At 40.0% G+C, this 27130-nt stretch overlaps 1 protein-coding gene across 2 annotated transcripts in view; it reads left to right on the top strand.

Moving 5' to 3' along the window:
• zgc:153039 (uncharacterized protein LOC767698 homolog) overlaps positions 1–26335 on the top strand; it is an 81788-nt gene extending 55453 nt beyond the window's left edge. For both annotated transcript variants that reach the window (XM_057838002.1, XM_057838001.1), the window contains 4 exons: positions 4365–4557; positions 17637–17811; positions 18460–18606; positions 23763–26335. In XM_057838002.1, coding sequence (XP_057693985.1) covers positions 4365–4557; positions 17637–17811; positions 18460–18606; positions 23763–24706 — 1459 coding nt within the window. In that variant the 3' untranslated portion in view covers positions 24707–26335. The remainder of the gene's footprint in view (positions 1–4364; positions 4558–17636; positions 17812–18459; positions 18607–23762) is intronic.
• Positions 26336–27130: the final 795 nt, after the last annotated feature.

The following is a 27130-nucleotide window of genomic DNA, read 5'->3' as shown; positions in this document are numbered from 1 at the left end:
ATAAATAAGTAGTCTTACATAAATGAACAAAAATAAGCCCAAAGTGCACATTAACATGGAAGATGTTTTAAATCATCCAAATAAAATAAAATAAACCTCATCAACTCTTTCCTTTCTTTTAAAGATCTGGTCATTTTTCCGTTCCATTGCCCCTTTGATACAACAAGCTTCTTTTTTTCCCCCTCTATTTGTTGACGCGCATTTGAACTGACCAGAGCTAACTATCCATGCTGATCAGATGTTTGTATGTCAGCCAATTGAATGGACAGCAAAGTCCAGGTTTTTTTTTTTTTTTTTTTTTTTTTTGCTGCCTGCAATGCATGTGCAAGTTACGCGACTTGTCAGAAACAGATAGGCACAAGCTCTTTATCAGGCTTGTTGTTAACACTTGTGGATGTAAATCTGACGTTAGTAGATTGTTCTTATAGAAGATGCGTGTGTGACAGCGTGGCAGGGTTTTTTTTTTAAATGGGGTTTTGACAGTTGCCGTCATATTTTTTAGGATCAAACCACCGTATGTCGGAATTCCAATTTCATGCCGGAACATTATTCCGGCTCGTTCCGGCTCAGTTTCACCCCTGGTGAAAAGCCATAGTAAGGAGTCTTTAAACTAATATCACACACCATTATATTTTTTACATGTTTTTATTGAAAATTCACACGATAAGAAGGAACGGACGTAATTGAACACGAGGATTTAATAATTGGTTGGCCCTGCTGGTGCTGTTAAATTATATTCTGTAGATGTCTGGTTTAGTTATCAGTCATTGATTAGAAAAAATATCTAAATATGTTGAAAGTTGCTTCTCTCTAATGAGTTGCGAGCTATCCTATCAAAATGACTGCAGGAGCATAGCCATAATGCACACTGAAAAAAAAGAAATTGCTGCATGTTTGAAGTTTGCTAAAGAGCACTTTTATATTCCATAGGCAGATTAAACCAAAGTTAAATTGTGTGTGAGCACCACACAATGCCACATCTCACCAGCAGTGAAAACTTACTGTGAAGAATGGCGGCGAGCGCATCAATTTAAAAGCTTGCTTTGCCTCCTCTAAGGACCACAGCCATAATGCTCCATTATCAATTGTTTTCTAAAAAACATAGCTGCATGTGAAGTTTCGGATTTGAGTTTTTTCTCAAGAGCACTTGGATGTTCCATAGGACTACACAATATTCTGTGAGCAAATCAATCCAGAGTTCATTTGTTTGAGAAGAATGCACATTGCCATTAGAAACTCAAATCAATTACTCAACATATTTGGCATGTTAGTAATCAGTACTGGATTTTTTTAGGCCTGTTCTCATGTTACCTGAGGTAATTTAGTAGTTCAGTCTGTTGCCTGACGTAATGTCTCATTCAATTACTTACCGTATGAGCGCGCGCATGCATAAAGATCAAGTTTTTGTCCAAGCTGTACCATTATTATGACGTGATTCAGGGCAAAATGCCCAGTCCAGTCGCCCGTTTTAATTCCCTGATTTGCAGTGATATTCTGAGGGTACTTTTGCAGATTCAGCAATGCGGCATCAGCTGCTGGAAAACCACAGACAGGGGCTGGGGTGAGAGAGAGGGGATTGCATAGAAGAACAAATTATTGCTGATAATATCCCAAAAAAACAAAAAGCAGTGTGTGTGTGTGTGTGTGTGTGGGGGGGGGGGGGTTAAGGTGAGCTTTTATCATTATTACACCCTCTCGCTAATCGAATGAAGAAGGGTTAAGGCTTGTGGTTAAGACTAAATGCAAAGTTTAAATTTGTGATCATTTTCTGGAGTGTCAGTGGCTATAGGTCAGGTCTTATCTTAAAGGTGCCCTTAAGCAGTTTTATGTTTACATTTTTTTTTATATCCGTTGATTCCATTTTGGAAGGTATGCATGACTTTTCAACTTGCGTACGGAATCTTCTTTTCACACAAATAAGTGGTCTGAAAAGAATGGAAAAGCGATTTCAAATCTGTCACAGAGATTCCTTTGTTCTGGCTCCATTTGTACAGCAACCGGGTTTAAAATTGGCTTTAGATTGTTTCAGTCTATCACCTTTTCATAACACTGTCCATAAATGCAATCTTTTTTTGCTGTGACATGTTGAATGTTGCATGTGGTTGTTTATGGTAATTCTGAGCACAACATCCCAGTTATGAGAGCGTGAGAAAAGTATGCAACCACATCATTTGGAAACATATTTTTTCCCCCAATTGATTTGTACAGGTTATCATTATTATGTTTTTCTTAAATACTTTTTTCTTGGTCTCACTTTTTTTGCCACAAACAAGAACAGGAGTCTGACTTTTTGTGTTTATAGTAATTTATATTGTCACAAATGAAGTTAAGAATTACAACTTGTATGTATGCTGTACCAAACATGCACAAAAAGCATTAAAGTTACCTGAAATAATGTTATTTGTTGTAATCAGATAATGTCAGCTATAATTATGTAAACAATAAAATGCCTCTAAATCACTGTAAATCAATACAGTCGCCTTCCCACAAATTCAGAACACCCCCAAGAAGGCTGGACTTTTAACAAGGCCAGGATTTTTACTTCACGTGGCAAAGATTACCAACTGTGGAAGGCCTCAGAAGCATTTAGTCAGTTGAACAGGAAGTCAAGCCTTGTACATCCTGTTCGTCCACCCACACTAGTTATTAAACTCCAGTTTAATAAAAATCCAATCAAATTTATTCCTATAGCCCTTTACAAAAACCTGAATGCCCTCAAAGTGCTTTACAACAAAGACAAACATGGTTCATGATAGATAAAAGGTAAGTACTATTTATTGACTTTAAGTAAAACAAAACAACGCATCATGATAAGTCAAAACAGCAAATAAAACAATAAAACAGACAAAATCAGAAAACATCAAAACCTTTAAGAAATAAGACCAGGCTACCCTAGTCCGAAGAAAAAGCGAGTCTCAAAAAAGTGCGTCTTTAACTCATTCACTCCCAGCCATTTTCACCAGAGCAAGACCCTTCGCTTCCGGCTGTTTTTCTGGATATCTTTTTCCATTCTTTAGAAATCAGCAATAGAATATAGCTTAGTTTGAGCAATTTTCCAATTCCTGATAAAAAAAACGGAGAAAATTAGCTTTTTGTAAACGCATACATTTCAAGCATAACTTTGACTTTAACACAGCTATTTTTTGCATTAGTTACATCCCAAACATCTGAATAATGTTTTCCTTTTCATAGTGGCTACGCAAATGGAGCAGGGTCCTATTTGATATCGAGGTTTTTCGGCTACAGATGGCGATGTTACCACCCTTAGGATCTAAAACCTGTCAATGCATTAGAACGGCATTTCCGAAGGGATCGGCTCCCGTCGCCAGAAACTGCGATGGACTCCCCAGTGAGTCCACGTTCATCATCCACCATAAAGAGGGGACGCAACGGATGGTGGACCCACGATCCAACACCACCATCGACGCCGCGTGTTCCTCCAACCAACCACCTTACAAAATATCATAATAAACAAGACAAATAGAGCTTTTGATAGCAAAGTAACAATTTGTTTACACATGACTACCGAGAGATGACGCCGTTGTCGCCGCGTCTGCCGTGTAAACTTTTCCCTCATCGTTGTCTGTCTCACAAAGATGGATTATTTTTGAATCTCTGCGGGGTCTGCTTGGCGAGCCCGCTGCACGGTGGTCTCAGTCGTTTTGCTCCGTCGTCCAGCGCCTGGCATTCCAGGCGTCCTCTCGGTTGTTTTGTTCGGTCGACCGCCGCCTGGCATACTGCCGCCAGCGCGCCGACCGTCCTGCCCGGCCTTTCATTGCTGTTGAATCGGGTTGCGGGTCTTTACAGAATGCGCAACTGCCCTCCAGTGGCCAGTTTTATTGCTTTAAAATGGGTTTGGAGCCTTGTTTTTTGTTTCTCAGATAGATCGCAAGCTAAAGATTCTTCTCGTTAAAAAAAAAAAAAAAAAAACCCGCAAAAGACGTACAAATTCGTTTTTGGGACAATGAAGCATTTAAAAATAGAACGTATGTATACGTTTCCGGGAGCAAATGAGTTAACAGAGATTTAAAAAGGCCTAAATTGGTAATGGTGCGGATTTCAGGGGGTAGGCTATTCCACATCCTGGGGGCAGCAACTGCAAAAGATCGGTCCCCCCACTGTTTAAGTCTTGACCTCTGAACTTGCAAAAGAAGCCGGCCAGTGAAATGAAGAGCACTGCCAGAGTTTCAGAAAGTTCGAATTTATGATAAATAAGAAGTAGCCTGAAGTTTGTACTTGGAACATTCTGCAACCATTTATATTGATTAACAAAGAAAAATGTTTTGTATTTTTAAACATTATATATGTATAGCTAGAGCACAAGTGATTCAATAAAGACATATTTTACTCTGTTTCCTCCCTAGACCCACTTTTCGTTACTTCACCTGGCATACGTGCGTGTTGGGTATCGTGGGCTGTGCCGTCATGATGTTTCTCATCAACGCGATCTACGCCTCGGCTAGCATCGCCTTCATGTTGCTGTTGCTTCTGCTGATTCACTATCTCAGTCCAACCTCCAGCTGGGGCTACATTAGCCAGGCTCTCATTTTCCACCAGGTTTGAAACAGACACACAACACTGCTTCGTCATTATTACAGCAACTAAAATCTCACCCTGTCAACTTAAAAGAAAAACGGTGTTCTCGCCAAGCAATCTCTTAAAAATGTTTATTGAGACACACCAACAGACTATTGCTTCCCTTTGCCAAGTGTATGCAGCAGAGAACAACACACACATCAAATGATGTCTCTCCATATTCATACCCATTCATTGTTGTGTAGCCATCTATCATTTTTATATCAGACATAACAGACACACACTGCATATTTTTCCCTCAATAAAGTGCTGCACTTGTACAAGCACACGCATACATTACTTTAGATCATAGTTCTCTATGTCCTCTATAGGCAGGCCTGTTGCTTTCAAGGTGAGGTAGCTCTGTTGCCAATAAGGTCTGTTGCCAAGGGGATTCAGGGTGGTTGGGTTGGCAAGCAGTTTGTCAAGAGGCAGAACATTATTACAACCACTCAACTTATTGCACTTTTTCCCTCCTCCTCCTCCTCCCTTTGCTTTTCTTCAGCCCTCACTGATCCCTCCCTCCCTATCATCCTCCTCCCTTTCCTGCTTTTTCTCTCACACAGAGCAGTTCAGCAATTGAAATGATTACACATAAGCACAGCAGTAGAGGCTATATGTTTGCTTTTTCAGCACAGAGAAGTCAACAGGCTGCGAGGCTTATGTGATGTAAAAATAAGTACAATACCAAACTATTTCAAATTTTTTGCACTTTTATCTAATATACTGTGTGATAGAAGATAAAAGGAAAAGATAACTTTTCCTCACAAAAAGAAAATAAAAATGAAAAATGAATGTTGTTGCACACAACCTCAAGCATTTGCATATGAGTTATTAGAAATACTCAGTCACATTTAAACGCCTGTTAAATAGGTAATTCAATCAATTCATTTTTAATTTTTTCAATGTAAACCAGAATCAAAACATTTTAAATGGCACAAAATAGTCTATTAATGAATGCATTTGCATCGATCTATTCAACTTCTCATAGCGAACACATTGAATTGTTCTTTAGAAGGCAAACATGTTAAGATTGAATCGGCAGCTTGTGTTGCACTGCATTCATTCATTCATTCATTCATTCATTCATTCATTCATTTTCCATGCCGCTTTATTTTGCATTAATTGCTGTAATGGAATGTTGTTTTTTTTAATTATATAAGCCGTGGCTAAAAACTAGGTTTCCAAGTGTCATTCAAAGTGTCGTTAACATGCTTTTCTCAAAATATTCAAAGGATAAAGAGGTTTACTGCAGTACACTTTCTATATATTTTTTTATCCCTGCTGAAATTATAGTAATGGCAACAAGCACTCAACTATTTTTGTACAAACAACTACGAATATGTTTTCGATATTTGTCCCCTTTGTTCAATCGATAATCAATTTCACAGTTTCAACACAGCTCCTAACAATATTTTACAAAACTGATTACCATATTTTTCAGACTATTACTTGAACCAGCCAAAAAATGTGCAATGAAAACGAAAAAAAAAAAAAAAAACATATAAGACGAACCGGAGTATAAGTTGCGAATCCAATACCAAGAACAGACATGTCAACTTGAAAGGCAATTTAAAATAAAACTAGAATAAAGAACAACTGTTTCTCGCTAACTCCAAACTTTCTTTCTGTTGCTCGATTACTGTTTTTAGCTGCATATTTCACTACTTGCGGCTTGTAATCTGCAGAATTTAATTTTCTTTTCTGTGCTATTTTGTTCAACCATTCTCAGTTGTTTTTATTTGTTTTTATAAGTTACCGCCAATGTTGAAGCACAGGCCTCGTGCAGTTTAGTGTTAAAATAACATGTGAAAAATATAATAATGATTTAATAATGTCACACATAAATCGCTCCAGAGTATAAAGTCGCACCCTCGGCCAAGCTATTAAAAAAAAAAACTGTGACTTATTGTCCGGTAAATACGGGAGTATGGCCATCTCCACACTTAACCACATTTCTTTTTCAAATGAACTGTGCCTATCCATTTTTATTCATCTTGGCCTCCATTTATTTATTGTGTAAATAGCAAATTAGACTGGTGTGTAGCTATCTTATAAACAGAGGTGGGTAGAGTAGCCTGAAATTTTATCCAAGTAAAAGTAAAAGTAGTCATCCAAAAAATGTACTCAAGTACAAATTAAAAAGTACAGTATTTGATGAAAAGAATACTCAAGTAAGAAGTAAGGGGCCGTTTACATGGTGACTCTCTGAGAATACGAACAATTTCAATTTTGCATTTGCGTCTCCTTTTGAACAATGTCGCAATTCCGCATGAAAACGATGTAGTATTCATGCCAAGCCCTAGGGGGCAGTGCAGATTTACCGGGCGACAGAGAATGATGCACTTTGACCCCACCAAGCTCCCTCAGCCCGGAAAAAAATATGCCCGCCCTTTCGAAGCGATGTCATTTTTCTTTTGTTCAAAAAGGCACAAAAATTGAAACGTTCAACATATTTAATTTAAAAATATTATTAAAACAGTAAATTAAAGCTGACATTCCGCCATATTTGCTGTTTTTAATGTTTAGTAGCAGCGCTGCGCACGCCCAATGTGACGTGTACGAGTGCTGACGTTAACAGCGCGGTCTCACGCAGCAGGAGCCTTTGATATGCATGCCGAGGAAGCCCCCCTCAACCCCCCGCAATCGGATTCTTTCACTTTGGAGGCAGGATTCAGAATTTTTCGTTTTCACCTTCCGTCTTCGCCGGCACCATATGCACGCGAGGCGAGTCCGCAACTCAGTCATTGCGTCTTTGTGTAGCAGAGTCGCCATGTAAACTGCCCCTAAGTTGTGAGTAACTGCTTATATTTTTATACTGAGCACAGATATCTATATGAACTGTTGTTATAATGACAATGTACAATAATCCATTACATACCCACATTAAGCCAAAGAATTACAAAAAAAAAAAAAAAAAATCATTGAATTCCGACGAGAGAAAAAAAAACATAAATAAAGCATTATTCGTCCAAAGACCATGAGTGCCCTCTGGTGGAGAAAATATTTCCTAGTTTGAATAGTGAAGAGTTCCTTCATAATTACTACAGTATTTTGAAATTAAAAAGAGCTTATCTCCGGTTTTCCGTAGTCAATTGGTGAAAAATAAAAACAGAGAGAGAGGTTAAAATCCGTGCTTTCGGGTCATGTTGCGGGCAGTTCTCCATATCAAATACTTCCTCCTTTTTACGTTGCTTTACAGACATCACATGATTTAACAGGCTGGCGTGAAGCTAGAACGGCAAGCTTGCGTCTCATTGGTATAATAGAGTCATGTGATTATTGTTGCGATGTCTCATCGGTGAAATCGGTAGAGCTACTTGCTACTACTACGGCTGCTACAGCTAATTGGCATCGCTGGCAAAAAAAAAAAAAAAAAATCTAATATGTAGAATAAAGAGGGAAAAATGTAACGACTGTTGTATCTCCCAAAGTGGTGGAGTAAGAGTAGCGTTTTTTTTTTTTTTTTCCCCCATCAAATCTACTCAAGTAAAAGTTAAAAGTATAGCTTAGTAAAACTACTCTTAAAAGTACATTTTTCTCAAAAAGTTACTCAAGTAAATGTAACGGAATACATGTGACACGTTACTAACCAACTCTGCTTGTAACCATGGTAAATATGTCAAATTCCAACAGTACCCGATGAGTGCCAGCTGGATGGTATTGCAGCAAGGAATGGAGACCGAAACGCTCACAACAAAAACACCACTATGAGATAACAAGCTGCTGACAACAGTGTTAAGGGAAGACATAGGACGAAAAAGGCAAACTGACGCTGATGGTATCAAGTAAAGAAATAGATGGAGACAGAATATAAGCATGGAGAGAGGATGAGTGATTGAGCAAATGAAGTGATGGATGAGGCTGAAAAGACAGAAATGATGATAGCCTGATGGATGAGAAGACAGAAGAAAATGGGAAGATAAAGAAGACAAATGATTAGATGAGTGGAGGCAGTTGCTCTCTACCTCTGAAACTATTGCTGGTTATTTGGTGATAAAAGCAAAAAAAAAAAAAAATAGAATTGATGTCATCGAATTATGGTTGGAAATGGCTGAATCCTAAATGTGCAAGCAAGCAAGCATTCAACGAGATTGCTGATATCTACAACTTCTGGGATCAATCATTATCAGCACTCCTTTCATTCAATTGAATTTGCAACACATTATTATTTTGCTTATTTACACCAAAAGTGTGCTCTGAAGAATGTTTTGTAGCAAAATACCCTTGATAGCCTTTACTACTGATTAAGTAGTAATTGCCATATCAAGGAAGGCGCAATTAAAATATTTTTTTCCCCCTCCCTAAACGGTTTATTTAATTGTTTTTTAAAAGTATTTAATTTAGGGGGATGTGAGCATGACTGTGAATAATTTGTAATCAACTGTTTTGATGCAAGTGTATTGAATAGAATTATGTTGCCTAGTAGAGTTGCCATGGTGAATTTTTGCATGGATGTAGCTTAATTTCCCGTAGCTGAGGCCATTTCTGTTTAAAATTAGCTAAGACTTCAAAAACAACTCCTTTGCTGATTAATTTCAGGTAGTAGCATTTTGCATCAAAAACTGCAAGACAAAATTGTGTGAAATAACATTTTTTAAAAATTAAAAACATTAAAAACATTCCTCATACATTTTACTGGTTATACGTATTCATGTTAAATCTATACTTGTATATAAATGCAACCTAGTACGTGTGTGTGCGGAAAGTGTTTGTGTGTCTGTGTACGTTCGTTCCTTATAGACTCCAAAACGGCTGGGCGGATTATGACTAAATTTTAGACAATTGTGCTTAATGTGTCTGGGAGTGTTCTTAGGTGGGTTTGATCTCTCTCAGCCTCCATTGAGCATTGGTGGGTAGAAATGCGTTACATGTACATTTTTGAGAAAATATATACTTCTAAGAGTAGATTTACTAAGCCATACTTTTTACTTTTACTTGAGTAGATTTGTGAAGACAAAAATGCTACTCTTACTCCACTACTTTGGGCTACACAAGAGTTGTTACATTTTTCCTCTTTATTCTACATATTAGATTTTTTTTTTTTGCTAGCAGTGCTATTGCCAAGAGTAGCGCTTCTGATTTCACCAATGAGACGTTGCAATATTTAATCACATGACTCCACTAGACCAATCAGACGCAAGCTTGCCATTCTATCATCACACAAGCCTGTTCAATCACTGTAAAGCTGTCTGTAAAGCACCGTACCAAATGAAGTATTTGACATAGGGCGCTGCCCTCAACATGAATCAAAATTGTGGATTTAAAACTCTATCAGAGTTTTTATTTGGCACCGATTGACCATGGAAAACTGGAGGTATGATCCTTTTAATTTCATATTAGTAACTATGAACAAACTACAGTATTCACTACTCAAACTTAGAACCATTTTCTCTAATGGAGCGCAGAGCACTCAAGCTCTTTGGACAAATGATGCTTCATTACTGTTTTTTTTTTTCTCTCTCTCTCTTTTCTCTTTAATTAGTTTTTTTTTTTTTGTATTTCTTTGGCTTAATGTGGTTATGCAATTAGTTATTGTATTAGTATCATCATAACAACAGTTCATACAGATAAGTTTATTCTAAGAGAACAAAAAAAATGTTTAAAAAAATCAAACAAAAACAAGCAGTTACTCAAAAGGTTACTCATTCATTCTTTTCATATTTATGTACTTATTCGGTACTTTTTGATACTTTACTTGAAATAGTAGAAGTTACACTCATTAAAGTGAACACAACATATAATTCTTTCTTGGTAACCATGGGATGGATGGATACAAAGCAAAAATACTTATGCTGTATCATGGCTGCAGGCACAACTGTGAAGACACATGGAATAACATGTACAGTGATCCCTCCTTTTTTGCGGTTAATAGGAACCAGAGCCTTCCACGAAAAGTGAAAAACCGCGAAGTAGGGTTTAATTAAAGTACCTGCGTGATGCATTGGGAAGCTTGGCAGACCTCCTGAATGTCGTGTAGGTCCACTCACGAGCGAAGTGTTCATGTAGCGGGGATATGATGCTTCCTTTGTGGGTAAAAAAGAAGTTAAAATTTCCCCAGAGATGTTGGGGGTTTGTAGCAGGCTTTAGGTGCTCTCAAAGTGGGTAAGAATTGTTAAAAGTACCACTGAAAATTACCCTGGAGGTCCAGAAGGTGTTTGGAGAGGATAGAGAGCTCCATTTGTCTGTAAAAGTTTTTGAAACTCTTTGTGAGGTGTTGGAGGTTTGTAGCGAGCTTTAGGTATTCACAAAGCAGGTAAAAATGGTGAAAAGTAATGTTGTATATCCCCTCGGCGGTCCTGGAGGTGTCTGGCAGGGATAGAGTGGTCCATTTTAGGGTAAGAAAACAGGTAAAAAAGTTAAAAATTCCCCCTGAATTTGTGGAGGTTTGTAGTGGGCTTTGGGTGCTCTCAAAGTTGGTAGAAACGGAGAAAAGTACCACTGAATATGACCCGGGAAGTCCTCTCGTTGAAATTCACCTGTGAGATTGGAGAGATGGAACAAGGTAAGCGTCTAGGCGAGGCCGTGATGTGTGCAGCCAATTAGCTCACAAGATAAATCCACTCTAATTTGTTCTATGGTTCGTCAATCAGCATAGGGGAGGTTGCGATAGTATGCAGCCAATCAGCTCATGGGATAAGGTCACTTTTGGACTCTTCTGTCGGTCGTAATAGGGGAGGTTATGATAGTACAAAGCCCGCGTCAGGTCTCCTGCTCCTCAAAATGAAACATGTATTTTTTTTATTTTTTATTTTTTGATGAATACTTTTTTAAAAAACCCGTGATGCACTGAAGCTGCGAAACCTGAACCACGAAGTTGTGAGCGATCACTGTACTGTGTTGCTTTCCAAAACGATACCTTTTTCAGAGACATCTATCTCTGTTTATTTCAACAACCAATGCCAAGCCAAATTCTGTGCTTGTTCCAATCGTATAGCTTCGTAGTTCAAGACTGTGAGTACGAGACTGGCCTGCCACAATTCCAGACCCATCTCACATTAAAAAGTTGGTGCACATTATGACGCGCATAACCGACAAAACGAGAACCAGAATCTTGAACAAAGTTTTATATGCAAGAATAGGAAAGAACTCCACCTTCATAGCCGCAGTTCAACAGTTTGTGTTCACTGTTCCCAAATGCTAAAGTACTGTTATTAGGAAAGGTGATGTAACACAGTGGTAAGCATGCCTTTCCCAGCTTTTTGACTCCTGTATCAGGCATCAAATTTAGTAAGCACTTGCCAAAAAGAAAACAAAAATACAAGTTTTATCAATTTTAACATTTGATATATTTTATTTCTAGTGTATTGAAATATAAGGAAAATAGTATGCTAATGATTTATGTTGTTTGACAAACATACCTATACACGCACCCACACACATTGTGTATAATGTATATATGTGTACATGTACAGTGTATCACAAAAGTGAGTACACCCCTCACATTTCTGCAGATATTTAAGTACACCTTTAATGGGACAACACTGACAAAATGACACGTTGACACAATGAAAATTATTCTGTGTGCAGCTTATATTAATTCAGTTAATTTATTTTCCCCTCAAAGTAACTCAAAATATAGCCATTAATATCTAAACCCCTGGCAACAAAAGTGAGTACACCCCTTAGAAACTACGTTCAGAAGAGGCTTCCTCCTGGGGTGACAGCCATGCACACCAATTTGATGTAGAGTGTGCGGTCTGAGCACTAACCGGCTGACCCCCCACCTTTTCAATCTCTGCAACAATGCTGACAGCACTCCTGCAACGAGTCACATGACATTTTGGAGGGAAAATGACAAGCAGAACTCAATTTGGACATTTAGGGATGTACGTAGTTTTTAAGGGTTGTACACACTTTTGTTGCCAGGGGTTTAGATATTAATGGCTATATTTTGAGTTATTTTGAGGGGAAAATAAATTAACTCTATTATATAAGCTGCACACAGACTACTTTTCATCATGTCAAAGTGTCATTTTTATCAGTGTTGTCCCATGAAAAGATATACTTGTAGACACTACATTGAGTCAAATAAATTTTTGAAATTCTAATTAGTTCTCGTGATGAGATCCAAAGCCATTCCCCAACTGCTAGTGGCGTATGGGGACTGAGTAAACTCCTGGACTGAGGTGACCTTGCCCAAGAAACCAATGACTCTCCAAACTCCTCCCCAGGCATTAAAAAGCTGCTCACTCCCCAGAGTCATAAATGGCATATGTATGAAATGCTCACTGTGAAGCGGTAAACAACAATGAATCCTATCTGTCCCTTTGTTTTCAATCGCTTACACTCATTTGCCTTGAGGGTGAGCTTTGCCCTATCCCAGCTGACTTTGACAAGTGCGGGAAACATTTAGACCAGGGGTAGCCAACGTCAGTCCTCGAGGGCCCCTATCCAGCCTGTTTTCCATGTCTCCCTCCTCCAAAACACCTGACTCAAATAATAGGGATCATTATCAGGCTCCTGCAAAGCTTACTGATGAGCTGATCGTTTGATTCAGGTGTTTTAAAGGAGGGAGACATGGAAAACAAGCTGGATAGGGGCCCTCGAGGACCGGAGTTTGCTACCCCTGATCTAGACAAATCACCATTCAAAATGGCATTGATGTTTATTAATAAGAAAAGACGCTAGAGATTGTCACGACTCAACTATACTTTTAAGATCAAGGCATGCAAATGCTTGACTTCATAAATAGAAGTTTATTGGCCATTTACATGAGGTTAGGATTGAGTTTTAAAAAACCTTTTAGTTGGTAATGAGGATTGTATTACCAGAATATGCGTGTGTGGAAAGTGTAACCCAATAAACACAAATATGTCAGTGCAGCACTTTTTCTACCAGTTCTGATAAGCAATATTAAAACAATACGGAATAACAACGTCCGCCACCAACGCTGTTGACCAACATGGCGTTGATGGACATTCAGCTTCTGTGGGTCAAAAAATCAAGGAGAGTTGGATAATGGTTTCTCAGCTAAAAAAAAGAGAAGAGGAACGGACAGCCTCCATATCTAAAAATGGCCACTTTGAATGTGGGCACTTTAACACAAAAGCTAGGGAGTTCAGTTACATGATAATCAGAAGAAAGATAAATTCACCGTGTCTGCAGGGTAGAAGGTGGAGTAAGGTTTAGAGGCTTAAAGAGCATACGACATGAGGAAAAAAAGTCTTAAAAAGCATTATTATGTGAATTAGAATCATATTTTGAGACGATTCGACTATATACAACAATGTAGAAAAGCGCAGATGACGAGAAATTAGTCTTTTAATCTGCCGGTTAGCCACGCCTACCATTATAAGGCTCTAGCGTCCCCAACAGGTGGATGACGTCAGCGGGAGAATGGGCTCATCAGTTTTACTACTCAGCCCATTGAGGGGGAATTATTCAGAACGAGGAAAATGCGACGAAAACAGCCGCAAAATGTCATTGTTTCTGTCTCTCTACTTCAATATTTTTACAGGATTTTCTTTTTATCCAAGTATTTTCCCCAATTGCTAAATAAATGGCATGGTCATGACATATAACAGTCTTGTGCTAAATGGAATAAGAAATAATAAAAATGCACTTATTCAGTACGACATGGCAAAATGACTCCATAATGGTCAAAACTGTCGACTTCACCTTTACTGTGGCACCTCCCGAACGATATTTTATGACACCTAAATCGGGCATATGTCATTTCCCTTCCCCGGCTTCAGAGAATGTAAACAAACCAAGAGGCGTGACAGCTAGCTGACATGCTAACCCGAACCAAGTGATGTTTCAAAGTCTTCTAAGCGGAAATCACACATACCTAGCTCGGAAATTTTGACATGACGACTGGGTTGTCGATTGTCTTCGCTGATCGGCAAACCGCCCGCCGGAGAGCAATATATAGTTCGTTTCCCGGAGGAGGGCGGCTGCAGTTGTTGTGCAGCTAAAGTGCAGCTAATGTGCATGAGGAGAGCTTTTTACCAGCCAAGTTTTGGCCAATATCCACGGTGAACGGGAACCTTTTGAAACTCCAAAAAGGCGCACACGCCTCTCCCTCATACAGCAAGATTTTTCTGCAGCCGTTTTGCTGGCGTGATGCGAAAAATGAATGTATTAATCCGCAAAATCAGCTGAACCCTTAGTTCTTCTCATACAACAGTACGGCAGTATAGTGAAGAGGACTCCGTCTACCGTACACATCACAGCGCCCTCTTTCTCAACTCGAGACTGTTGCCGGAAGTCACTCATTTTCATGGCGCGGGATTAAAAAAAACTAAATAAATATAGAGATCGCTTCCACACACATCCAAGCGGTCCATACCATTCAGGAGCATAAAATACCACGTGTATTTTGAAATGAACACGCTTTTTCGTGTCACATGCACTTTAAGAGCAGGATTCAAATTGATTTACTATGGTGTTGATGGCAACAGAAATTGAGTAAGGGTTATTTAAAAAAATAATAATAATAATAATTGGTTAAGAGTGTGTTGGAGGTGAAAATAATGTCTTATCGAGTAATAAGAGTGAACTTTGAAATCGAGGGTGTTATGTTATATTAGTTATGTTATATTAGTGGTTGTGCCCTAAATGTAAGATGTCAAGTAAGATTTCAGCTGTTTGTCTCTGAATAAATGAACGAAAGAAGGGCAAAGTTATAAGACAGTGGTGAAACAAGCCATGATGTACAGATCAGAGACAATGCCGCTGAAAAAAGACAGGAAGCTGAGGTGGAGGTCACGGAAATGAGGATCTTTAGGTTCTCTCAAGGAGTGACCAGGTTGAACAGTATCAAATGTGGTTTCATCAGCGCAGCAGCCAAAGTCAGATCTTTTGGACACAATGATAGAGAGAGCAGACTATGATTATTTGGGCACAATTAGAGGAGAAAATGTGAGTATATTGGTAAAGGGATGTTGAGGAGGGAGCTACCTGGCAAAAGATGGCGTGAAAGACCAAATAGAAGGTTGGATGGATGCAGTGATAAGAGATATGAAGGCTGCTGGATGCAGAAGAAAGCCTGACATGGAAAAGGATCATACACTGTGGCAGCCCCTAAGGGGATAAGCCAAAGGGAAAATAAATGAAGACTGATAAGATGGTAGTTTTCAGTATAAACAAAATGTAATTTAAAGAGCATACGACAGGAGAAAAAAAGTCTTAAATAGCATTATTATGTGAATTAGAATCATATTTTGAGACGATTCGACTATATACAAAAATTTAGCAAAGCGCAGATGACGAGAAATTAGTCTTTTAATCTGCCGGTTAGCCACGCCTACCATTATAGGGCTCTAGCGTCCCCAACAGGTGGCTGACGTCAGTGGGTGACTGGGCTCATCGGTTTTACTATTCAGCCCATTGAGGGGGAATTATTCAGAACGAGGAAAACGCGACGAAGAGAGCCGCAAAATGTCATTGTTTCAGTCTCTCTACTCCAATATTTTTACGGGATATTTTTTTATCCAAGTATTTTTCCCCAATAGCTAAATAAATGGCTTGAGAAGGATCAGTCAGCCCATTGAGGGGGAACTATTCACAAAGAATTTAACGCGATGAAGAGAGATGCAAAATTCATTGATTCTGTCTCTTTACTTCAATATTTTTACAGGATTTTCTTTTTATCCAAGTATTTTCCCCTGTTGCTAAATAAATGGAATGGTGATGACAAATAACAGTCTTGTGCTAAATGGAATATGATATAATAAAAATGCACTTATTCCGGACGACATGGCAAAATTACTCCATAATGGTCCAAACTGTCGACTTCTGTCTTCTGTCTTCTGACTACTGTCACACCTCCCAAAAGATATTTTATGACACCTAAATCGGACATATGTCATTTCCTTTCCCTGGCTTCGGAGAATGTAAACAAACCAAGAGGCGTGACAGCTAGCCGACATGCTAACCCGAACCGAGTGATGTTTCAAAGTCTTCAAAGCGGAAAATCACACATAACTAGCCCGGATTATTTGACCTGATGACTGGGTTGTCGATTGTCTTCGTGGATCGGCAAACCGCCCGGCGGAGAGCAATTTACAGTTCGTTCCCCGGAGGAGGGCAGCTGCAGTTGTTGTGCAGCTAACGTGCAGCTAATGTGCATGAGGAGAGCTTTTTATATGCCTATCAATGATCAAACGTAAGTACTCCTTTATTTAAAGAAAGTTTGTAGTGTTTACTTTGTAATCGCTGTATTCGTATTTGACATAAAACAAAACAAGATGTTTACTTACTTCCTCGTAACTCCAATGGTCCCACAGTGGTAGGGCTTGTTTTGGCCAATGTCCACGGTGGATGGGAACCTTTTGAAACTCCAAAAAGACGCACACGCCTCTCCCTCATAAAGTAAGATTTTTATACAGCCGTTTGGCTGCCGTGATGCGAAAAATAAACGTATTAATCCGCAAAATCAGCTGAATCCTTAGTCCTCATACACAACAGCTGTTTAGTGAAGAGGATGCCTTCACCCGTACACGTCACAGCGCCCTCCTCCTCAATGCAAGACCGAAGGCGGAAGTCACTCATTTTCATGGCGCGGGATTAAAAAAACTAAATAAATATAGCGATCGCTTCCACACACATCCAAGCGGTCCGTATCATTCAGGAGCATAAAATACCGCGTGTATTATGAAATAAACATGCTTTTTCGTGTCACATGCACTTTAACTCCTTTGATTTAGTGTAGTTTTTATTTAATTTGAGTGTAGTTTACCATTATCTTAAAGTGAATATTGAAGTGATATTTTTTGTTTGTTTATATTATTTTACCTAAACACCAAATTTTTTTTTAAACTCGAGCAAAAATATAATTTTATACCTCAGTAAATACCCTTATGAAAATGTAACTTTATACTCATATCGTTAAAAAGCCATCAGGGATTGTAGACAGTGGTACTTTTTTGTAACGTCACTTTGGGAATGACTCACCTAGTACCATGGATAGGCAGCATATCTGGATTCCTGCTTGCCAGCTGTAAACACAAGGCCTATCTTTCTTGGTTCTTTTTGACCAATCAGGCTCAAACAAGGCACATTTAACATATTGTCAGCATTTTATTTCAGTTCCTTAAAGGCCTTTTTACTTCCAGGTGCGCAAGTATTTACTGATGCTGGATGTGAGGAAGGATCACGTCAAGTTCTGGAGGCCTCAAATTCTGCTGATGATCTCCAACCCCCGCAGCAGTGTTGGCCTCATCACCTTCATCAATGATATTAAAAAGAGTGGACTCTACGTTCTGGGGCATGTCCAACTTGGAGATCTCAGTAAGAATATTGATTTGGGATTGTAGTGTGTAAATGTAGTTACTGTATTTCAGAGTCTCTATGAATCTCTGCAAATTTAGGAGAAAATCACAAGACTACTAGTTTTAATATTTAATCAAGAACTGTTACTTCCGCGTCATGGACAAATGGGCACATCTAGCACGACACATTATACTGCTGTAATTAATATTTGTGCGTTGGCTCTTGTTTTCAACTGGATTTTTGGTCGTGTTTGCATCTACTGTATTTATTTTATGTTAATATGAAGCCTTCTTTCTCATACAGATATTCTATTTTCATATTGGACAGAGGGCTGGCCCTGAATGAATTGTATGTAATCAAAATCGCAAGGTTGTCTGAGTGTCACCAGAGCACAATAGTGGGAATGATATTTTCATTAGCAGGTGAAGAGCCCTTCTCTAATTTCAGCAGGCACTTGGTGTTAAGAAATATGAGGCCGTTATTCACACGCACACACAGATGGGACTGAAGAGGCTATCTTGTAATTAATATGTACCACCCGCATTATTTTCAGGCCATTCATGCTTCTTAGCCTTAAGATGTGGCCTGTGGATGATGCTCTACTGATACTGTATGTTTTGCGTTTGACTAATGTATATGTTTGTCCTCCCACCTGCTGACTTACAGACACATTGCCCTCAGACCCTCTACAATCCCAGTATGCCTCCTGGCTATCTCTGGTGGACCATCTCAATATTAAGGCTTTCGTTAACTTAACACTGGCTGATTCGGTGCGTCATGGAATCCAACACCTTCTGTTCATCTCTGGACTGGGTTAGTGTTCCATTAATATAAGTCTCATAAGTTTTGCAATCTGCTTGCACACTTTCCACATTCTAATGAGACAAATGAACAATTTACTATTATGAGACATGTCCTGCATACTTTCTGAATGCTCCCTGATCATGCAGGATTTGTACTTGTGATGCCAGAGGTTTTCCTGTGCAACAGGGAATTATGATATACTGTCATAGAATTGTCACTAAGACAGTTTACACCCGATGAAACTGGCCTCTCCTCATCCTCCTTTAAATTTCTTCTCAATCATCGATAGGAAAAGTTTGACATGCCAAAACATTTGATCAGGCTGCATTAATTCATGAAGGATAAGAAAATGCCAAACCTTTGGACCTCCTGGATGAAACTGACTCACTGACAGCATGCATCTGACTGTGCTCACTCAATGATTCGCACATCTATACGCATTCCTCCTTCAATCTCTGAAAATATACGGGCTGGTACTTGCCCAGCACGGGCAAAAAGCATTGTGCAAAAGTACAGCAGTACCACGAGATATGAAAACTTCGGTACATGAGAATTTCATTTAACAAAAAGTTTTTCGAAGCTCTTTTGCTTCATATTATGAAAAATTATTTAGCATACAAAAGATAATACATACTGTTAGGGATCATTCCCACTCACAGCAGTGCAATAATGTGACTACGTTTGACAAAAAACGAAATGTACGGAGCACAATGTGCTACACAATGCTTATGTATATGAAACAAAAGAATATTACTTACAAGCGATGCTTTTTCAAGGCAGGTACAGCAAGATGAAATGGTAAGCACTGCAATGATACAAAGGCTGCTGAAGTTAGCTAGTCTTTTAGCACTCAATAGTCCCTTTTAGACCTATATCCCGGTAATTTCCCGTGTAAGGTGGTGTGGGATTTACCTGTGTCATGGTTATCAGACATTGAGAGATGTTCCGGGAATTTCACACACTTTCACACTTAATAATAATGATAATAATACATTTTATTTCTAGAGTGCTTTTCAAGCCACACAAAGACGCTTCACAAGACAGATGGAATCACAATACCAACAAAACAATCATAAAAAGATTAAAAGCTCGATAAAGAGACGTAAAGATATAACAGAGCTGGGGATCATGGTGGGAAGGAAAGAGTGAACAGGTGTGTTTTGAGTCTGGATTTGAAGAGTGAAAGGGTAGATATACTGCAAAGGTCAGGAGGTAGGGAGTTCCAGAGTTGGGGGGCACAGTGACTTAATGCTCTGGAACCAAAGGTGGAGAGATGGACACGGGGGATGGAAAGGTGGAGGATAGTGGAAGAGTGAAGTGGACGGGGTGGATTGTTTAAACAGAGTAGATTACAAAGGTAGGGAGGGACCAAGCCATGGAGTGCTTTGAAGGTAATGATGAGGATCTTGTAATTGATTCTTTGTTTGACTGGAAGCCAGTGAAGTTGACGGAGGATGGGGGTGATGTGTTGTGTGGCGGGGGTCCGAGTGATGAGGCGTTCTGGAGGAGCTGCTGTTTTTGGAGGGAATTGTTTGGGAGACCAAAGAGCAGTGAGTTACAGTAATCGAGCCGGGAAGGTATTAGACTACGGACCTGGGTGGAAGCGGTATGGCGAGTGAGAGAAGGGAGGATACGAGAAATATTGCGAAGATGGAAGTAGGCGGATCTGGTGATGCCGTTGATATGTGACCGGAAGGAGAGCGGGCTGTCGAGGATGACACCCAGACTCTTAACCTGAGCAGAAGGAGAGATTGGTACATTGTTGATGGTAATAGAGAACATATTGACATGAGATAGCATGGCGGTCGTTCCAACTAGGAGGACTTCTGATTTTGAACTGTTGAGTAGGAGGAAGTTAGAGGAGAACCAAGAGTTAATGTCATCCAAACAGAGGGTGATGGAGGAAGGTGGAAGGGAGGAGGTTGGTTTTGAGGAAATGTAGAGCTGGGTGTCATCCGCGTAACAGTGGAAGTGAATGAGCGGCCCCAGGACAGAACCCTGGGGTACGCCAGTGAAGACAGGGAGGGAATTGGATTTATGGGGGCCGAATCTGACAATTTGGGTTTGGTCGGAGAGGTAGGAAGTGAACTGGGAAAGGGGTGTGTGGGTGATACCAAGGGAGGAGAGTCTGTCGAGAAGGATTGTGTGGGAAATGGTGTCAAAGGCAACTTGTCCCATGTTGGCGACTCGGCAGGCTCTCTGCGGAAAGGGCATGGGGCGGGATTTATAACCCGGACACTACATCAGCATCAGCAACAAAATAAACCACACATTTCCAAAGATGGACGATGGACTGTCTCTTCCTCGTCTCTAAGATGCAGTAGCAATTTAATTTTGTTAGGTTTCATTTTTAATTTAGCTATTTCCAGTTTGCCATGTTGATTTGCGATGTTTGTTTACCGCTTTTTGTCTTGTTACAAAGAAAGAGGAAATGACGATCGGCCCGCCATGATATTTATGTCATCAGCCTTCGGCTGTGACCCGGGAATTAAACGGCTACTTTCACGCATGCTGCGTCCCGGGTAAGTCCCGGACATTATACTAGAACGCATCCCGCTTAATGTCCGTGTCAATTTACCCTGGAAGTTGCTTTCAGACATAAGGGCTACCCGTGTAAATCCCGGAATTTAAATGGAGTTAAGCGTATGTCAGAAAGGAGCTCATGTTTGCTATGAGCTGCTCTCCAATTAGCCTATCTTTGTTATGACGTTTGCTTTCAGACATCACCTCACATAAAAGGTAAGTTTCCACATTTCGTATTTTTTTGCATTATGGTATATTATCAACTACTATTACAGGTATTAACAGTTATGTTAGTTACATTGAGTGATTCAAATGTGTTTGTTCTGGCTTTACTTTGATTTTAAAATTTAATGTGTTGCTGTAGTAGGGTTGCAACGAATTAGGGGATTTGCATGTTAAATGGGATTCATTATATGAAAAAAATTAATTCAATTTATTCACACACATACACATCCATATTCACAAAGTGTACATCATCTCATAATGCTCAGCTATGATCATGAATGAAGCAGGTATCCTTAAGAAGCTACTCAAAGTTTATAGACAGGAGCCTGCGTACATTAAGACAATCATAAGAAGAAAAATTATAAGAAGCGCAGAACGGGTGAACATTATAGCATCCTCATACAACGACATAAAAATTAAAAACATGATATGAAAGCCATTCTGATAAAAATTACTGTTATTTTGTATTTTGAGGTACCACTGTACATCAGAAAGTATATAATGAACACCATGTTCAAGCATAGGGGGATCCATATGTGCAGCTGCTACAGTTCGATGATTGATGTCGCATCATCAGACTTGCGACTGCATGTCTTGGACACTCGGGTGAAGGGAGAGCTGATCACCAACTGTTGGTGAGTTGGCTCTTAACCGTCAAGTTGAACCATGAATCCTATCGAGCCTTTTTGGCCTGTGGGACTCCATATTCAGGTGATGGATACTGGAAGGCCAAGTGGAACCCAGCTCTGGTTGTAACTGAAGCAAAAACCTTGCCATCGGAGAAGTTAGGCAAATCCATGGAGAATGACTTCCAGATGGCTTCAAAGAAGCTCTGATCCACCATCCGGCATCTCAGTAGGAGAAAGCAGCACGCCATCAACACTGTCTATAGTGGAGATGGGGTGCAGCTATCCTCGATTCAAGGATGTTTTTTAGTCGGCAGGCCAAATATGTTGAAGACCTGTACAACTTGACCAACACGCTTTCCCATGAGGAAGCACAGCCTGGGGACTCTGAGGTGGGCTCTCTTATCTACTGTGAAGGCACCTTGCTAAATAATAAGCTCCTAAGTGGCAAGGACCCGAGGGGAGATGATATGCACCTGGAGTTCCTTAAGACTGGATGTTGTTGGGTTTTCTTGGTTGACATGTTTATCCAACTTCACTTGGACATCAGGGACGCTGCAGTCTAGATTGGTAGATTGGGGTTGTGGTTCCCCTTTTTAAAGAAGGGGACCGGAGTGTTAAGGTCTTTTCAGGGGTACTTGAGAAGAGGATCTATCGGGAAGTTGAACCTCAGATTCAGGAGAAGCAGTGTTGACTGTGTCTCTGGGGACATCCTGTGTGAGGTGCTCCGGGAGTATGATATACTGGACCCCTTTGTATAGGTAGTTCAGTATCTGTATGAGCAGTGTCATCTGTTTCTGTATTGGCAATCCATTTTCCTGTTATGGTTTGACTCCACCAAGACTGCCCTTTGTCACCTATCCTGTTCGTAACGTTTATGGACAGAAAACTGTAGCGAGGCGCAGCCAAGGCATTGAGAAGGTCTGGTTTGGTGACCTGAGTTCTGCAGTTCTGCTTTTTGAAGACGATGTGATTCTACTGGCTTCTTCAGGCGGTGACTTTCAACTCTGGCAAGAGCAGTTCACAGCCAATTGTGAAGCTGTCACCATAAGAATCAGCACCGCCAAATCTGAGACCATGGTCCTCAGTCAGGAAAAAAAGTGGAATGCCCTCACTGGGTCAGGAATGAGTCCTTCCCAATGTGGAGGAGTTCAGGCTTTACAAATGAGAGAAGAATGGTACGGGAGATCGACAGGTGAATCGGTGTGGTGTCTGCAGTGTTGTGAACACAGTATCTATCCATCTGTCGCGGTAAAGGAGGAGCACAGGTGGAAGGTAAAACTCGTTATTTACCGGTCGATCTACATCCCCAGATAGGGTGAGAAGCCCAGTCAGCTAAGAGGGGCTCAGATTAGAGTCAGGAGTCTGATAATGATGCCCCCTGGACACCTCCCTGGTGAAGTGTTCTGGATCCCACTCGGTGATTGCCCTGGGGTCAACCCAGGACACGCTGGGAAGGCCTCGGATGCCCCTGGAGGAGCTGGATAAAGTTGATTGGGCGAGGGAAGCCTGGGCTTACCTTCTGAGACTGCTGCACACATGACCTGACCTCGAATAAAGCGCTACATGGTGGATAGATATTCTGCCCCTTTATGATCTTAACATTTAGCACCTAGTGCTGTGACCAATAAATGTAATTTCATGATGAAATGTTGTTTAATGGATTGACAGATACTTTCCAGTCTCAGTGTGTAGAAAGATATCAGAGTTGTAATGCGGAATTGATTTTCTTAGTTTTGAAACAAATCATTGTTTTTCACTAACTCATTATATTCTGTCTTTACATTTTAGGTGGGATGCGTCCCAACACTCTCGTCCTGGGTTTTTACGATGACAGTGTCCCAAAAGACAAGCTGTCCACCAGTCAGCTCACAGATGTTTCATGGCCCCTTCAGGACCTTGAACAGCGCCCTACTCCGTTCCACTTTGCTTCTCTTCGGTCCAGTAGCGGGGCTGCAAATGATGACATGTATGATGGGAAGGTTTTGAGGTCTGAGGAATATGTAGCAATCATTGCAGATGCAATCAAGATGCTGAAGAACGTGGTGTTGGCCCGCTATTTTAACAGTTTTGACCGAGCACAAGCTCTGTCAGCGTCCTCCTCCTCTCCAGGGAAGAGTTTTGTGTACGTCGACGTCTGGCCAGTCAACCTACTGCGTCCGGACGGCACTAGCTATGTGGATACCTGCTCTCTGTTCTTGCTGCAGCTAGCTTGCATTCTTAATATGGTACGATCCTGGCGTAAAGCTACACTCCGTCTCTTCCTTTGCGTGGAGGAAGGGAGAAGTGTGAGAGGCTTGGAGGAAAAGCTAGGGCAGCTGTTAAAAGAGCTAAGAATTAAAGCTCAAATCTACCCTGTGCCCTGGGACCAACAGGTGGCACTACACTGGCAGCGCCAAAGTGAATTGGAAAAGAGGCAATCATCACAGTCCCCTGATGCCATCAAGGAAGAAAAGAAGCTGAGAAAGGATGAGGAGGAGGATGAAGATGAATACGGCAACAGATTCCCGAGCAACAGCATGCGATTGTCTGATGACTACCTGTCAGCTGTAAATCAGCTGATCCTAGACCAAGCCCAGCCTCCACCTGCTGTGCGCTTCCTGTACTTGCCCCGCCCCCCGGCTGACACCCGTCGCTACAATTCTTATTTGAACCAGCTAGAACTGCTGACCCATGACCTGGGCCCCACTTTGCTCATTCATGGGGTGACACCTGTCATCACCACTGATATCTGAACACTCAACCTCCTGTCACATGCAGCAACCTCTTCAATGCTTTGTATATTCAATACAGCTGCTAAAGTTGCTGTCTGTAGTTAACTTCTCAGACAACTATTCTTCAAAATATGGACTGAACCATAGTTTACATTTTATTTTTGACTTCATGAACACGTTGAGGGGCCAGTCAAAGACAGTGGATAAACTGGATGTGGCCCACAGAATGTACTTTGTCTAGATCTGTCAGAGAATATAGTTGTCTTTAGATTTTTTTTTTTTTTTTTTTTTTTTAATAAAAGTGAAAAGTCATGATCATAATTGTTAATCATCAGGTGAAACCTGGCATGAAGACACAGTAATAAGGACATCTAGAAAGAAACAATGGATGTATCACCAGTGCAAAAGTGGGACTATGCAGTGTTGTATCTTCTCATCAAGATGGGCAGCCAACCCTTTCCCTCATATAATTCTGTCCCACACTAGCGAGTGGTTTCCACAGACTGAGCTGAATTTGAAGTGTCCTCTGGCTTCCCTTGTGGCCTCTTTTTTCCAGTTCGTTTTTCAGAGAGGGGTAGAGATGGGTCGCCCTTCAATTTTCTAAAAAATGATCATTCCATACGCCTCCAGATCAAAAAGTGCCGAGCATGTTAGCGATCTAATGTGTGGAACTAGCACAACCTGGACGAGTCTGACTGTTAATTTTCCTAGCAGATACACTCATGAGTTCCTTCAAATTTTATCGGATCATGAAACTTTCTTTTCGGGGTTGGGCGGTTTGAAACTAGCAAACTGCACAGCCTACAGTCTTCACAAGCGTCGTGGTGATTTCTACTGTATTTAATTGCTTGAATTTATACTAGGTACTTTGCAAATTTTTGAAATGTTTTTCCCTCATTCGCACTGTCAGATCACTTTAACAATTAGGTGCCAAAATGGAAAGTAATTCTTAGCCTTTTAACACAATTTTAATTGTGTAGTGTTATCACCAAGTGGCTACTAAAGATAATTTTCACAGTCTCCTTTTTGGTCTTTCTCCCTGAAAAAGAATGCAAATTTAATCTTATTTATGCTCCATTGATTGTCCAAAAAGTTTTTTATCACATTTAATTGATGCTTAGTTTGGTGCTGAAACCGAAATATGTATTGTCCTTGTGGATTGATTTCCTTCGGTTCATTTCTAAGTACTCCTTAGTACACAAAAATGTTATTCAATTCTTGATATAGTTGTACATGATATATATCATGCTTATTAATGAAAGTGTTTTCATCACTGTGATATTTCAGGTAGGAAAGGTGCTTAGAAAAAGTGAGATTAGAGACCTGAAATCAATAATATATGTTTTTTTTTTTTTAATTATGTTATTATTTTTATTTATATATATACTAGTATATATATCTTATTCATTTTTTGTGTGGTGTTTACTAAAAAGTTGATGACAAATGATTACACCATGATTCCTCAAAATTGACTTGTTTGTACTTGATCAGAGGTGATTGGTACTGAAGTGGCCAACAATAATTAATTATCAGAAATAGTGACCATTAAACTTAGACATACATTTCCAACATAAACAGGGTTTATGCGGTTCATTAAAAAGCATTGTCATTGAATGGATTTTGTCAAAATCCAGGCCTTAAAAAGCATTAAAGCATTAAATTAAATTTTTGAGGCATTAAAAACTATGTCAACTTGTAAGTTAAAAGCTATATTTTTTTTACATTTTTTAAATCTAATTTTGATGATGCGTGTGAGTGTGGGTGCGGAGGTGACGTCAAAGAGAGACTAAGTTGTTTTTTGAGGGGGCAATGGGAGACTGGGGATTAAGGGAATAAACAAAGCATTTTTCGCTTGGGGGAAATGCAGGTTTAAACACACTCATTGTAGTCAATCAATAAAGTGTATATTTGTAGTTTTCTCATTTTTCTGGATGAGTTTGTGTGAGATTATGGGTGCTTATGCTTCTCAGTTCGGCCTCCGAAAGAGTTATGTTATCTTTAGCCCAGGAATCGCTCTTATGTACCAGTAGCTACTCTGGTTTCTTTTAACGCTTACAGTTTGTGTGTGTGAAGCTATCTGCAGTTGTGAATGGACATTAAATTATTTTAAAGTGCCTGTGACACGAAAAAGCATGTTTATTTCATAATACACGTGGTATTTTATGCCTCTGAATGATATGGGCCGCTTGGATGTGTGTGGAAGCGATCGCTATTTTTATTTAGTTTTTTGAATCCCGCGCCATGAAAATGAGTGACTTCCGGCTTCGGTCTTGCATTGAGGAGGAGGGCGCTGTGACGTGTACGGTAGAAGACGTCCTCTTCACGCTTCAGTGTACTGTTGTGTACGAGGACGAAGGATTCAGCTGATTTTGCGGATTAATACGTTTATTTTTCGCATCACGCCAGCCAAACGGCTGCAGAAAAAATTATTCTGTATGAGGGAGA

This window comes from Corythoichthys intestinalis, chromosome 6 (genome assembly GCF_030265065.1).
Source record: "Corythoichthys intestinalis isolate RoL2023-P3 chromosome 6, ASM3026506v1, whole genome shotgun sequence".
NCBI lineage: Eukaryota > Metazoa > Chordata > Actinopteri > Syngnathiformes > Syngnathidae > Corythoichthys > Corythoichthys intestinalis.
The sequence above is the reverse complement of the archived record's forward strand: the minus strand, read 5'-3'. Positions and strand labels throughout refer to the sequence as shown.